Source organism: Ovis aries, chromosome 11, assembly GCF_016772045.2.
Source record: "Ovis aries strain OAR_USU_Benz2616 breed Rambouillet chromosome 11, ARS-UI_Ramb_v3.0, whole genome shotgun sequence".
NCBI classification, from domain to species: Eukaryota; Metazoa; Chordata; class Mammalia; order Artiodactyla; family Bovidae; genus Ovis; species Ovis aries.
This window is the reverse complement of record NC_056064.1, coordinates 50,164,860-50,179,182: the sequence shown is the minus strand read 5'-3', so window position 1 is coordinate 50,179,182 and position 14,323 is coordinate 50,164,860. Positions and strand designations below refer to the sequence as shown.

Here is a 14,323-nt window from a genome sequence, read left to right as displayed (position 1 = left end):
CCAGCCAAGCAAAAAACGCCAGAGAAACAGATAAAGAAGTGGTACGTGTATACAGTATAATATTACTCAGCCATAAAAACGAACGACATTGGGTCATTTTTAGAGACATGGATGGACCTAGGGACTGTCACACAGAGTGAAATAAGTCAGAAACAGAAAGGCAAGTAACATATATTAAGATTATATGTGGAATCTAGAAAAATGGTAAAAACGATTTTATTTGCAAAGCTGAAATAGAGACACAGATGTAGAGAACAAACATATGAATACCAAGGGGGAAAGCGGAGGGAGCAGGGTGAATTGGGAGACTGGGATTGACTGTATATACACTACTGACACTACGTATAAGATATCTAGTGAGAGCCTACTGTATAGCACGGGGAACCCTACCAGAGCTCCGTGGTAACCTAAATGGGAAGGAAAAAAAAAAAAATATATATATATATATACACACACACACATATATTCACGCTGCTGTACAGTAGAAACTAACACTGTAAAACAAATACACTACAATAAACGTTTTTTAATGTTTTATTTTTTGTTTGTTTGTTTTATGTATTATTTGTGTGAAGGGTACTATAAACCAATCACAGTAGAGCAGTACTTCTACTACGCCCACCACAGATCCCCACCTAAGTGCTGCTGCCACTAAGGCAGGAGGATGCTCTGACGAGTTACCGGCTGTACCTGGACTAACTTTGCTGGACTTACAAACAGGCCCTCAGAACAGAATATCATTCATATGTAGAGGACTTACTGTAATTATAAGCTCAAATATGTTTTATTACACTAATTCAGATTTGTAACTCATGGAAAAAATTTCAAATAGTTAAACCAACCTCCACTAATTTCAGCTGCACTGGGACCCAGAAAAAAACATCCAGGTATGGCCTCGCCTGCCTTCCTGTGACAAAAACTGAGCAGGTGGGAGCCCGGCAGCCCTGTGGGTAAGGAGGCCCACAGAGGGCAGGGGCGTGGGGTCCGCTGGCCCTCACCTGTGGACTCGCTCCAGCTCCAGGCGGTGTTCCTGCAGCCTCTGCTGGTACTGCTGCTGCAGGTCCTCTAGCCGCCGGGCCTCGCTGGCCAGCGCCTGCTTCAGCTTGGCCACCTCGATCTTGAGCTCGCTCACCTCGGCCTGCCTGGCCTCCTCCAGCCCTCGGGCCTGGGCAAACGCGGCGTCGTAGTGCTCCAGCTCCCGGTCCCGCTCCTCCAGCACCTGCAGGTTGTAGATGAAGTCCTCCCGCAGGCGCCGCAGCTTCCCCTGAGCCTCCTCCAGCCGGCGCTGCGTGTCCTGCAGGGCCGCCTCCTGCATTTGGGAGCGCTGGGCCTGCAGCGCTCGCCACTCCTCCTCCTTACGAGCCAGCAGGGCGTTCAGGTCCTGCTCCGAGGGTGGGGGCATCATGTCAGCAGCTGCAGCAAAGAGAAGGTGGGCACTGGGTTCACTGCTAGGAAACCTGTGCTCCACAACACCCACCTCAGACCCCCACCTTAGTGCCTGCTGCCACCAAGGCAGGAGGATGCTCTGACTAGTTACCAGCTATCTGGTCATACCCTGAATCCTGGAGAGCCAAAGGCAGCTCCCCTAGGGTCCAGCAGGGCAAGGGCACACAGACCCAGACTCCAAAGGCTCTTTCTACCCTCTCCTCACCCTGCAGGAGAGGGAACACACAGGAAGTGCAGGATCACAGAGAGAAGAGGAGAAGGAAAGACAGGGAGTGTTGCTTGCTCACTTACAAGAGCTGCTGCTGCTGCTAAGTCGCTTCAGTCGTGTCCGACTGAAGGGCAAAGAGGGGTCGCTTCAGCGACCCCATAGACGGCAGCCCACCAGGCTCCGCCGTCCCTAGGATTCTCCAGGCAAGAACACTGGAGTGGGTTGCCATTTCCAGTTTAATGAAGTGCTCTCTCTATTTTGTAAATAAAAACCCGAGGCTGCTCCGGCCAGCCCCATGTGGCTCCGGAGAGCCAGTGCCCCTTCCCACCCCTATGTTCTACTCCTGGAGCTGGAATGAAGCTCTGGAGATCCACCATCCAGGATCATGCTCCACTGCTCTTGGGTCCAATATATTGTGCACAGACATGTTTTTAAAAACACAATAAAGTGCTAGGAAAAAAAGGGGAAAAAATACATAATACACTACTCCAATTTTTTAATTGTTAGATTCAACAGCATAAAACCACCTTGTCAAATTTCCAAGTGTCTGGAGATCTGTTGCTTCCCATGTCCACTGAGGATGCCCACACATGGGGCAGGGCTGCTGAGAGTTGCTCCCCACCTGGGCACCTCCATGACTATCCTGGTCCCAGCACCAGTGGAGATGGGGTGGATTCTCATGTGCAAAATCGCTTGTGGGGGCGTGGAGTGGGAGTGGAGTGGGAGTGATATCTCCCTGGTTGACTTATGCAGTGAGTCTGAGGCCATGGGTCATGCCCCACCAGCTACACAGCAGGCCCAGAGGGATGCAGGCTGGCCCAGGTGCCATGAGCATCTTCTGGGACAGAGGGTGGAAATGTGAGTGATGCCTGGCTCTGAGAGGGCTTTTCCAGAAAGTCCAGGTGGGGTCTGAGACAGGCATCTGGCCGTTAACTTCTGTGTATCATTGTCCTCAAAGCATCTGAAATGTCTGATTAATTTTAAGTGGGTCTTTTTTTAAGATGAAAAGACATACGGTCCCAGGCCATCTCAACCCACAAGGTCAATACACATTCACAGAATTCCTCCTGGACAGAGGGAGATTTCTAACAGGAACAGGATTTCAGGGGCCTGTGAAGACACCCTGCGGGTTGTGAAGGTTCCATGTAGCCCCTCCCGTGAGGGGTACCAGCAGCATCAATACTGGTCTCCCTTGGTCAAAGTAAAGCAAATATCCATAGGCAAACTCAGAAACAAGAACAAGAGAACCTGAGGGTCTTTTTGTTTGTTTGTTTGTTTACGCATTACATTGACAGTAAACACTCCCCGAACGAGAAAGAACACTACTTTTTTCAGACATGAAGTTCATTTCACTCCTGAAATTACTAACAAAAACCAACAACAGTTCTACCATAAACCTTTACTTTCCAAAACTCAGTGGAGGTAAGAAAGAAATGGACAAACTTTTCATGTTGTTCAAGGCTTTGATGGCATCAGGTTTCTTGTGATGGAATGTTCTGAGGGACCTCAACTCAGACCCCTGCAGAGCTGCTGCCCCCAGCACCGCGGAAACAGACAGTTCTGTGTCCTCAGACAGCCCAAGCCTTGCTTAGTAGATGAGTTGTGAACTCTTTGCCCTGTGAAAGGTGATCACTAATAGTACAACACATAAAACTCTAGAGGAAGACAACAAAAAAACAAAAAACAAGTCCATACATACCCCACCAAAAAATTATTGTAATAAAAATTATTACTATAACATGCTGGCAGCAATATAAAAAAAAAAGTAAAGGAGAAATTGTCAGAATGGTCTGGGTTTTGATTTAGAGGCTCCCAAAATATTCCGTCAGGACTAAAGAAACAGTAAGGGTGTGTTTTCTGGAAGATGTGTGCTGTGTGCTGGGCTACCCCAGCGGACAGTGGGAAAATGAAACAAGCTTTCCAGACATTTGTTTCTCTGAGCTGAGCACAGCAGTGGTCAGAACACAGAAAAATAAAATAAGAAAACACAACATGAAACACATTAGGACTGGGCAACAAAGGCCAGGTAATTATTGAGTACTAAGGGCGGCTTGTTAGAAGGCAAAGCACAAAGGAAGACAGGATCCATCATCGGATTTGCATCTTTCATATGGAAAAAGTAAGGCGGTCTCCCAGGTGAAGCCACTGGCATTTACTAGATCTAGACAAATTCCTTATGTAGTTCTTCCTATAAGGGCAACGAATGGTGCAGGGCACAGCCTGGCAAGCTTTGTTCCTTTTCGGGCCAGTCAGTAAATATTTGGGACTTTGTGGGTCACAGGGTCTCTATGGAAACGCCTTAACTCTGCATGAAAGCAGCCGAAGAAGACAGAAAATGGGCAGGTTGAGTCTGGCCCATGAGTTTGGCCCATGGCCTGCTGTGCTGACCCCCTGAACCTTACACAGGAGATGCTCTTATCAGCAACTGTGTGACAAATACTGTCATTTCTTAAGACTGGTCATTGCACCCCTAATCCTCAGGGGTCCGAGATGAGCTCAATTCGGACACAAATATCCATCCACAGCTCTTGCCTGGTGTCCACTGGGGATTTGGGCCAGGCTCACGGAGGGGGAGAGACACAAGCACTTCCAGCCCAGCCAGTCTCAGGGTTATTGCACCAGAGAGGAGGCACAGAGGGGGAGTCCCCGCCACACCCCTCAGGGAGAGGGCACAGGCACAAGAGGCTGAGAGAGCGGGAGGAGAGCGCAGGGCCCTGTGATGCTGCGATAGAGTAACAGATGTAAACACTGGGCTTCATCCACGGTTCCTGGCATCAGGCTCCTAAAACCCTTATTTCCTAAATGACAGGAGCTAAACAGGTATCTTTAGTTATACTGAGTTTTTGTTCCTAGTTCCTAAAAAAAACTGGATGAAACGATGTCCCCCATTATTCATAAAAAACCTCTTTCAACCACACCTCAGTCAGTTAATGATGTGAGTTTGGAAAGCCCTTGGATAACCAATGAATGAGGGCTGGTTGCCAGCAGAACTAACCACAGTATTAGAGGGTTGAAACTTGCAGCTCCACCTCCCAACTTTCAGGGAACTGAGAGGAGCTGGAGGCGGAAATCAATTACAATGGCTAACGGAACAGTCCTTTGGCCACCTCATGAGAAGAGTTGACTCACTGGAAAAGACTCTGATGCTGGGAGGGATTGGGGGCAGGAGGAGAAGGGGACGCCAGAGGATGAGATGGCTGGATGGCATCACTGACTCAATGGGCGTGAGTCTGAGTGAACTCTGGGAGTTGGTGATGGACAAGGAGGCTTGGTGTCCTGTGATTCATGGGGTCACAAAGAGTCGGACACGACTGAGCGACTGAACTGAACTGAACTGAATAGCCTGAATAATCTGGTCAGGATTGTCAAAATCCTGCCAGATTGGCCTCCAACCCATGATTTGCATAGGACTGCCAAACAATCCGGAGAAGGGGATGGCACCCCACTCCAGTACTCTTGCCTGGAAAATCCCATGGATGGAGGAGCCTGGTGGGCTGCAGTCCATGGGGTCGCGCAAAGTTGGACATGACTGAGCAACTTCACTTTCACGCACTGGAGAAGGAAATGGCAAACCACCCCAGTGTTCTTGCCGGGAGAATTCCAGGGACGGGGGAGCCTGGTGGGCTGCCGTCTATGGGGTGGCACAGAGTTGGACATGACTGAAGCAACTTAGCAGCAGCAGTAGCAGCAGCCGCCAAACAATCTAGGCACAAGTGCATTTCTTTAAAGGAGGTTACTCAACCAAAAGACATCTTCCAAACCCAGATACCCAAAACCCAAAACCTGTCTGTTTGCTGCTAAACAAAACTAAGCACCATATCTCAGCAGCACCTTTCTGGGGAGATTCAGGGGCTAGTCCCTGGAAAAAAATAGACCGGGCAGCTGCTCAGACTTGTCCACAGTCTTTGAGGACAGGCAAGGGGCCAACTAGCCACAGGTAAAAAGTCCCTCTGGACTTAACCTCCTGGCTGGCAACTAGGTTCATTTTGCTCCCATACAACAAAACTCCCTTAGACAAAAAGGTTTGCAGTCTTTATTTGCAAGACAGTCAAGCGACCAGTGGATTTCAAATCCACCTCCCCAGAGGCAGCTTGGGGTATTTATGAGATCAGGAATAAAGAGGCAGGGGGGTCAGAGGTGTGGGGAGCGTGAGGAAAGGGGATTGAAAAATGGGACTTCCCTGGTGGTCCAGTGGCTAAGACTCTGCGCTCCCAATGCAGGGCACCTGGGTTCAATCCCTGGTCAGGGAACTAGATTCTGCGAGCAATGACTAAGACTCAGTGCAGTCAAATAAGTCAATATTAAAAAGAAGAAGAAGATTGGTAATCGATCTTCACAGTCATCCTAGTTATTATTATCCACAGTATCCTAGTTACACACTAGGATACAGGCCTCTGCATGCTTTCGTAAGCTTATTTTAAATTCATTAACTCATGTGGCTGCATCAGGCCTTAGTTGCGACATGCAGGGTATTTTATTGCGAGGTGTAGGCTTCTCTCGAGTTGCGGTGCACGGGCTCCGGAGCGTGCGGGCTCAGTAATTTCAGGGACCAGGGGCCAGACCCTCAGGGAAGTCCTCCCCTGCACGTGTTGAGGGTGGGGTTTTCGACTCTCCAACGTCAAAAGGTCACCAAGCGGACATTCCTACTTGTCCTTTTGGAGGGTCAGCGATCCTATCCAGTCTTAACTGGCTCAGCTCAAACTAGATGCAGCTGACTCCAAGTCCCGGAAAACAACTCAGGCAAACATTGTTTAGGTTACATGTTGCTGGCAGGATATCCAAGTCTTAAAACCACCTTGATCAGTGATGGCAGGTGAACGGGCTTGACTAATTATTACGCGTGGTTTCAAAAGCACCCATAAAAATCCTTGAACTACCAGATTTGGAGAGCCTCTAGGCTGGTGAAGGTGTGGAGACATGGAGGACAGCATGCTGGGAGAGAGGGGGTGCGAGCTCCCAGCCCCTCCCGCTCACCTTGTCCTGTACAGCTCTTCCATCTGGCCGCTCAGAGTTGTGTCCACTTACAATAAACCGGTGATCTAGTACGTGAACACTTCCCAGAGTTCTGTGAGCTGCTCTGGGACATTACTGAACCTGAGGAGAGGGCTCCTGTCCTGATTCAGAGCAGCCGGGAGAAGCACAGACGACAACCTGGACTTGCCATGGGCATCCCACGGGGCAGACACTAATCCCCGGCAGTCAGTGTGGAAACTGAGTAAGATAATGCGTGTGCTGATGATGCGTGGCAGAGGAAGCACCCCCCCCCCCCTCACCGATGAGGGGCCTCAGGGAGCAAGCAGGCCTTCTGACTGAGAGCAGGGAGGGAGGAGGAAGCAAGTGTCCTGACAGCGCTAGCCTAACCAGGAGCACGTGGTGGCCTCCCCCCAGGGCTCTGCAGCAGAGGAGAGCTGCACTGGGGTGACCTTGGACAGAGCTGCGGCCTCCACGCCCACTCCTGCTAGGCAGTCTCACCCTACACACAGGCACCTGATGGAGACCCCGGGGCCTGCTACCCTTGATTCTGTGTGCCCCTGCCCCCGTAGCCCTCAGCTTGTCAATGGCACTCCCCTCCAGAACTAGCCTGGACTTCCTGCTGTCTCTCACCCACCAGGCCGCCCTTCAGCCACCATCATCTCTCACCTGGAGCCTCGCTGACTCCAGACCCTGAACTGGCGCCTCTGCTACACACCTGCCCTTTTATGGCCACCAAAGGGATGGGTTGGGAAAAAAAAGCCTTCCCTTCCCAACACACCCACAAGGGCTTCCTGTTCCTCAGTCCACTTACAACACCTGGATCACCACCTTCAGGGCTGGGAGGTGCCTAATCTTTCTTGCCAGTCAGCTGCCCCTCTGCCTGGAAACTGGCATATAGGCTCCTTCCTGTCACTGAGACCAACTCAAGTGTTACTCCAGGAAATCCTCCCGAATAGAATCTTCAACCAAAACTGGTGCAAGGACGGAGCCCTATTCACATTCAAATTCTCTGCTTGGCACTTATCAGGAGACGGTGGTTTACTGCTTATGTGTCATTCTTTCCTACATGTTCCACATGGTATTCCATACTTGGAACTCCAGCACACAGGAGGCGCTCAAAAGTATGTACTAAATAACTAAATGGAAAAAAAAAACTATCCCAGGACAATCATAAACATGGGGCTCTGGGGCTAGAGCAGATGAACTGAAGGAAGGCAGGTATCTCTGCTCCCCAGGGGCCTTCCAAACCCTTCCTCCTCCAAAGGCTTAGCTTCCTTAAAGTGCCCAAAGCCCTGTGCGCTCCACCACAGAGGACAGCCCTGCATCCACTGAGTTTGCCTGGCCCACCTCTGCCACCCCATCCATGGCTTCCCCCACTCCAAAATACCCTATCCCCCCATATTCTGATCGCCAGCCCTCACCCTTCAGCTCCAGTCACTCTAGATGGACAATTACTTGAGCTTTACAGGTGTTATTGGAGGTATCAATGAACTACAGGAAAAGCAACATTCACTTTAACAAGTTTTGAATTCAGTAAAAAAGCTGGAGTTATTGGCTTCAAGTTCAATCAGGTGCTAAGTATTTCCCCGAAGCAGATAGCTGAGAGGATTCCCCAAGTATGTCCCGCCGTATGTCCCCAGTACATTGTTCTGTTCCCCAATTCCTGGCACACTGAAGCTGAGAACAAATGCTTGCTTCTATTCCACGCAGGATGTGTATCACTGTAGCCAGAGAAACATGATATTAAGTAATGTAAAATTCGCACAGACATAGCAAACTCTTAAATCCACTCATTTATTCATTTAACAAGTATTTATTCATCACTCACTACATGTCAGGAGCTGTTTCACCTGCTGGAGACATAGGGGCCAGGTCCCCACCCCAACGAGTTGTCATCCTTGCTGGGACAAGACAGAGGTGCACGGGAACAAAGGCAGGAGGAGGTAACTTCTGGGAGTGGCTGGAGGCCCCAGCCTCCAGCAGGAAATGGCAGGAAGTGGCTCTGCTTAGCCTTTACAAGGCTCACATCCTGCTCAGCTGTGGCCCCTGCCCTGGTGCAGGGGGCTCAGGACCACTGGGAAACCAGGGTTCGGGCAGGTCAGGTTGGCCACCAAGTTCAGGCAAAGTCCAGTGTGAGATACTAAGGCGACTCGGTGACCTCCAAAATTTCAGGTTCACCCACGCTAATAGGACATCTAATGGCTGGCCCTCCACAAACCACAACATATGCACAAACCCGACTGCCTATGGTGGGGCTGTGTGAGTGTGAGCTGGTGGGTGGCCTAGTGAGTTCTGGGTCTGGCACAGGACTCACCTGTCAGCAGAAATCATGCATTCACAGGCCACCGACATACCTCTGCACGATCACAGGTAAAGAATCAGTTTTTAAGCAAATATACAACTTCAAAGGATACTGATGCTACTGTTATCGTTGATGAAGTGCCCGTGAGTCATCACTATGGTTCTTTATGGAGACAGCAGGCCAAGGTCTGTGAGGTCAATAGGAATCCCTCTTCTGAGGACTCTCGTAGGCTTGCCTCTTAAATGCACCGATCGCACAGTCACCCATGGGAATTACGTTTCTAGTATAAAAATCTGATCACGTGATACTGTGCCCACAGCACATGGCCTTGTTGAAAAAAAAGTTCAACCTGTTTGGCACAGTATATGAAGACACCTAAGGGGCTTCTCTGGTGGCTCAGTGGTAAAGAATCCGCCTACCAATGCAAGAGACACGGGTACGATCCCTGATCCGGGAAGATCCCACATGCCTCACAGCAACTAAGCCTGTGTGCCACAACTATTGAGTCTGTGCTCTAGAGCCAGCGAGTCACACGTGGGCCGAACCCACGTGTTGCAACTGATGAAGCCAGCATGTCCTAGAGCCCATCCTCCACAAGAGTCTAAGCCACTGAAATGAGAAGCTCGCACACTGCAACCAGAGAGCAGCCCCGGCTCTCTGCAACCAGAGAAAAGCCCACAGAGAGTGAGAACCCAGCACTGCCAAAAACTAAACAAAATCCCCGGAAAAAAACGAGCTGCTACTGTGCGCGCTCCACTGCACCCCGACATGCCCGGCACTCGAGCTCCTTTCCTTCCCACTCCAACACAGACAGCCTGCCCTGCTTCCGTTATAAATCCTAAAAGCGCTGAGGCTGAGACGAATGGCTTTTATTAAACACCGGATTCAAAATCTGGACCCAGTCTGTCTGTCAGCCAGCAGGCATCCCCAGCAAACATCCAGTTTCCGGGAGGGACCAAACAAAACTGGGGAAACTGGTAGGTGGTAGGTGGGGAGCCTGCTGTCAACTCAGCTTGGCCCACGGCACTCACGGTCTTCAAAGAGAACCAGTGGGCTCAGTGCGACTATGCTAGGTTGTCTCATCACTCTGATGTTCTCATCTGTAAAATGCTGAGCTTTCTAAACTTCGTTTTTTGTTTTTTGTTTTTTTAATCTAAAGAAGAGTAATCTGTCAGTTCTAAAAGGCACTTGGAAACCCCTGGGTTTTAGGAAGAGGGAAATTACTCCTCATGAAAGCCTTGGTTTCCCAAACATGGAAAGTTTGCAGGCTACAGACAGACACAAGCAGCAGAAGCCCCATCTGGAAGAACACCTCAGTCCTGAGTGAGTTGGAATGCACCCCTGATGCACCGACACTGCCAGGCTACACAGTAGACAGCAGACAGTGTGGAAGAGCTTGGGCACTCACTCACTCTCTTACCCAAAACCCAGCAGTGGGCTGCAGTGGTTGACCATCCTTGTCAGATCAAAGGGACCAGTGAGAAAAAGGCTCAGAAGTCGGCGTGTCCAGGCAGTGAGAGACTCAGAGGTGTCTCTTCACGGATAACAACAGGGAAAGAGCTGCGAGGAGGACCCATGGCCAAGCATCTCCTGACAGCCAGTATCATACTTAAAAAGAGTTTGGGGCAAAGGACGAGTCCTAAGGAATTATGAAAAGGAGCTCCATAGAAGAGAAAATGCTTTCCAAGCCAAGTGGGCTCTGCAGAGGGGCCTGCCCTGCCCTGCTCTGCCCTGGCAGGGCCCCACCTCTCTGGCATGCTGCCTGTTGGGACTGCGAGCCAGATGTATAGGGCAGGAGCCTGGAAGAATGATTCTGTCCTTGCCAATCTCAGCCCTTGCCAAGATGACCAAGTCATTAGAGCAACACACGTCCAAGTCAGAGAGGAACTCACAGGCTACCTGACTGCAGACATCACAATGGAACTGATCATACTTTTTGTTCATCTGACCAAAAACTTGGAGCAACTGTTTTAGAGTAAACATTGACAAGTACTTAACTGAAAATACATTGCATGACCTCAATTAAACCTAAGCAGTTACACAAAACGCCGTTTGTAAAGGCTCAAAGTCAGATACAGAATGTCGTCTTACTGGTGGCTCTGTAAATATATTTAATAAGCTCAATCTATGAAAAATGTTTGTGGGACTTGAAAGAAAGTCCAGAGGTGGCTCATCTCTGTATTCGGGACAAAGGATTCAAGGCTGGCACCCTCTGGAACCCCCGAGTGAACGAAGCTCAGTACAGGTGATTATTCAGGGGATCGAGAGGGTGAAAATTATGGGCCTGTGACTCCTGTCCTTCACTGACTGCCAAATAGTACCCACAACCATTTGTAAAACCTGAGAAGAGCAGCAGATGGATCTTAATTCCATCACTGGAACTTGCTGGGGATGAGGGATACTGCTCACGTGAGGAGAATATAGCGCTTTTTTAATCCGAATTTATAGCTGCCAAATTCCCATGCCTCCCCCACCCCACCCAAAAAAGCAAATAAATGATAGGCGATAAATTGAACAGTCAGTAGTTAAGAGCTGATAATCTGCTCATACTTTTACAACCACATAAATGTTTCACATACCAAGACTTAAAATCAATAAGGACTTGGGAATTCCCTGGCAGTCCAGTAGTTAGGACTCTGTGCTTTCACCGAGGGCCCAGGTTCAATCCCTGGTTGGGGAACTAAGATCCCACAAACTGCACAGCATAGGAGGTCGGGGTAGGGGGTGGAATCAATAAGGACTCAAAGTGAAATATAACCAGAAACAAATGAACCTAACTTTATTACAAATTAATAACATAAATACACTAAGGCAACTTTGTAAAATAGATTTTGACTATATATTTAAAGAAAAAAACAATCACATGCAAATATCATTCTCTACTTAAGTAGGTTTGTTTTTCACAGAAATATGGCTTGGCAATACTGAAACTATATGTGGTCTAGGACTGAGCAAAAACGTTAAGCATACTGAGGACAATAGGGCTCCCCTGTGGCTCACAGTAAAGAATCCGCCTGCCAGAGCAGGGGATGTGGGTTCGATCCCTGGGTGGAGACGATCCCCTGGAGAAGGAAATGGCAACCCACTCTAATATTCTTGCCTGGAGAATTCCATGGACAGGGCAGCCTGGTGGGTGATAGTCCTTGGGGTTGCAGAGAGCCAGACATGACTGGGGGACAAAGACCAGACCAGACTGAGGCAACAACGGGAGCCGGAGTTGGAGAGCAAAAAGGGAGGTATTAATAGAAGGAACCCTGTGGTGACGGATTGAAATTGGAGGTATAAACTCAGTTTTGAATACTTATACAGATAGATATATGGATATAGAAATAGATAGAGATGTATAGGGTGTACACAAATTTATGCTTCCTAGTGCTGCCCATTGAGAAAGCCAAAAAGTAATAACCCTCCAGTAGCAACGAGCACACCTCCAAAGATCTTGGTTTCTTAAAAAAAAAAAAAAATCTTCTAAATTAAAAGGAACCAACACACCTCAGAGAAATTTCTGATTCCAGGTTAGGTCAAGGAAAGCACAAGATTGAGTCCAGAATATCCTATGGTACCAGAAAATAAGGAAGTGCTCAAAATGTTGGGGATAGGCTAAAAAGGACACGGAAGCCAACCTGAATGGGCCAAATCTGCACAACAGAGCAACAAAATAAATGACAGTAATGGATTTCTGTGTGTGCATGCTCAGTCTTGGGTGATTCTTTGCAACCCCATTACTGTAGCCAGCCAGGGTCCTCTGTCCATGGAATTTTCCAGGCAAGAATACTGGAGTGGGTTGCCACTTCCTGCTCCAGGGCATCTTCCTGACCCAGGGATTGAACCCCCATCTCTCCTGTCTCATGCACTGGCAGGCAGATTCTTTACCACTGAGTCACCTTGGAAGCCCTTAGTAATGGTCTATAACCTATGAAATAAAATTAAAATGTCCACGCCAAGATAAATAACTGAATAACTTAAAATATGGAAGGTTCTTCCTTACAGTAGAATTCCAACTTGAAAGTAAAAATAATGGAAATGAAAAAATCACTCTGTGGCAAAAGCAACACTTACAATTGTTTCAGAAAATGCTCACTTCTGGATGCTAAAATTAGTGATTTTAAACAATATATTTACACACTTTCAAAGTAACTCCCCACGGGAAAAATGGTAACTCAATGATGGAAACACCTTGTAGATATCCCCTAACACAAACGACCAAAGTTAGTATCAGCAGTAATGGAACAAATCGACATTATATGACTCCTGATAAGATGCAGAGAAAAACACAATTTCACAGGAAAGGTTTTTCTTACCAAAAATGCATAACTTAAAAGTAATCATAAGGGAACATCAGAAAAACCCAAACTGAGGGGCATTCTACAAAATAATTGACTCATAAAAGTCAAGGAATGACTGAGGAAGCACTTCCGATTAAAGAATAAGAAAGAAAACACGGACGGTCCTGGATTGGATCTTGTAAAAGAGAAAAGTCATCCGTGGGATAATTGCTGAGTCTGAATAAATCCTGTACATTAGATCATGGTTTTGTATGAGCTAAGTTTCCTCAGTTGGCTAAAAAGAACTATGGTAACATAAGAGATTAACATTTGGGGGCACCTTGGTAAAAGCACCGAGGCAATCTTTATACTTATTCTGCAACTCTTTTGTAAATCTCAATTTTTTTTCTTTAGTTACTCTGGACCAGGCTGCCTGGGTCTGAACCTGTCCTCACTGGCTGTGGAACCGGTAAACTCTCCCATCTCTGCGGCGCCCACGTCTTCAGGTTCCTGAAGGAGTCGAACAACAACGCAGAGCACTCAAAGCGTGGCGCCAACGAATGCCCTAGCCTTCCCACCTCGCATGCGACACGCGCGCTTCAGACAAGAGCCCGGCGGGCTCTGCGTACCGGGCTCCGCGGGCCCGGCACCGCTCTCGCGCCCACAGCCCTGCAGGGTGGCCTCAAGGGAGTGCGCGGCGTCTGGCAGGACTTGGAGGTCTCGGGTTTTTCCAAGAAAAGAGACGACGCCCGTGAAAAGCGACCCAAAGGGCCACAGCTTCTCGCGTCGCCGGCCCCTGAGGCCCCTTGGCGCCCCGCCGCGTCGCCCCCGCGCCCGCGCCTCACCTGGAACGCTGGCCCCGAGCAGCCTCTTGTCCCTCCGCGTTGCCATGGTAACCTGAGTCTGTCGGCCGCCGTCCGGGCGCTCTTGGTACAGCGCTCGGGTTCCGCCGGCCGGAAACGGGAGCCCTGACATCTGGTTCCGGATTCTTCGCGCCCCGCCCGCGCGCAGGTACACCAGACGAGGAAGGTTTCGGACTATCGGATGGCAGGTGGCCGGGTTCCGCGATCCCGCCGGTCTCGGAGCCCGGAAGCTGTTGGCGGCTCTGACGGGTCGGGGTGGGGCTTA

The 14,323-nt window shown here is 49.2% G+C and overlaps 1 protein-coding gene across 8 annotated transcripts in view; it reads right to left on the bottom strand.

Annotated features, from left to right (window-relative positions):
* The window catches only part of CCDC57 (coiled-coil domain containing 57), a 109,102-nt gene extending 95,002 nt beyond the window's left edge, over positions 1-14,100 (bottom strand). For all 8 annotated transcript variants that reach the window (XR_009595372.1, XR_009595373.1, XM_027974305.2 and 5 more), the window contains exons 1-2: positions 14,041-14,100; positions 999-1,413 (exon numbers count right to left, since the gene is read on the bottom strand). Coding sequence is in view for 6 of the 8 variants with exons in the window: in XM_027974305.2 (XP_027830106.2) it covers positions 999-1,413; positions 14,041-14,086 (461 nt within the window). In the remaining 2 variants the exon portion in view is untranslated. The remainder of the gene's footprint in view (positions 1-998; positions 1,414-14,040) is intronic.
* Between the last annotated feature and the right edge of the window lie 223 nt (positions 14,101-14,323).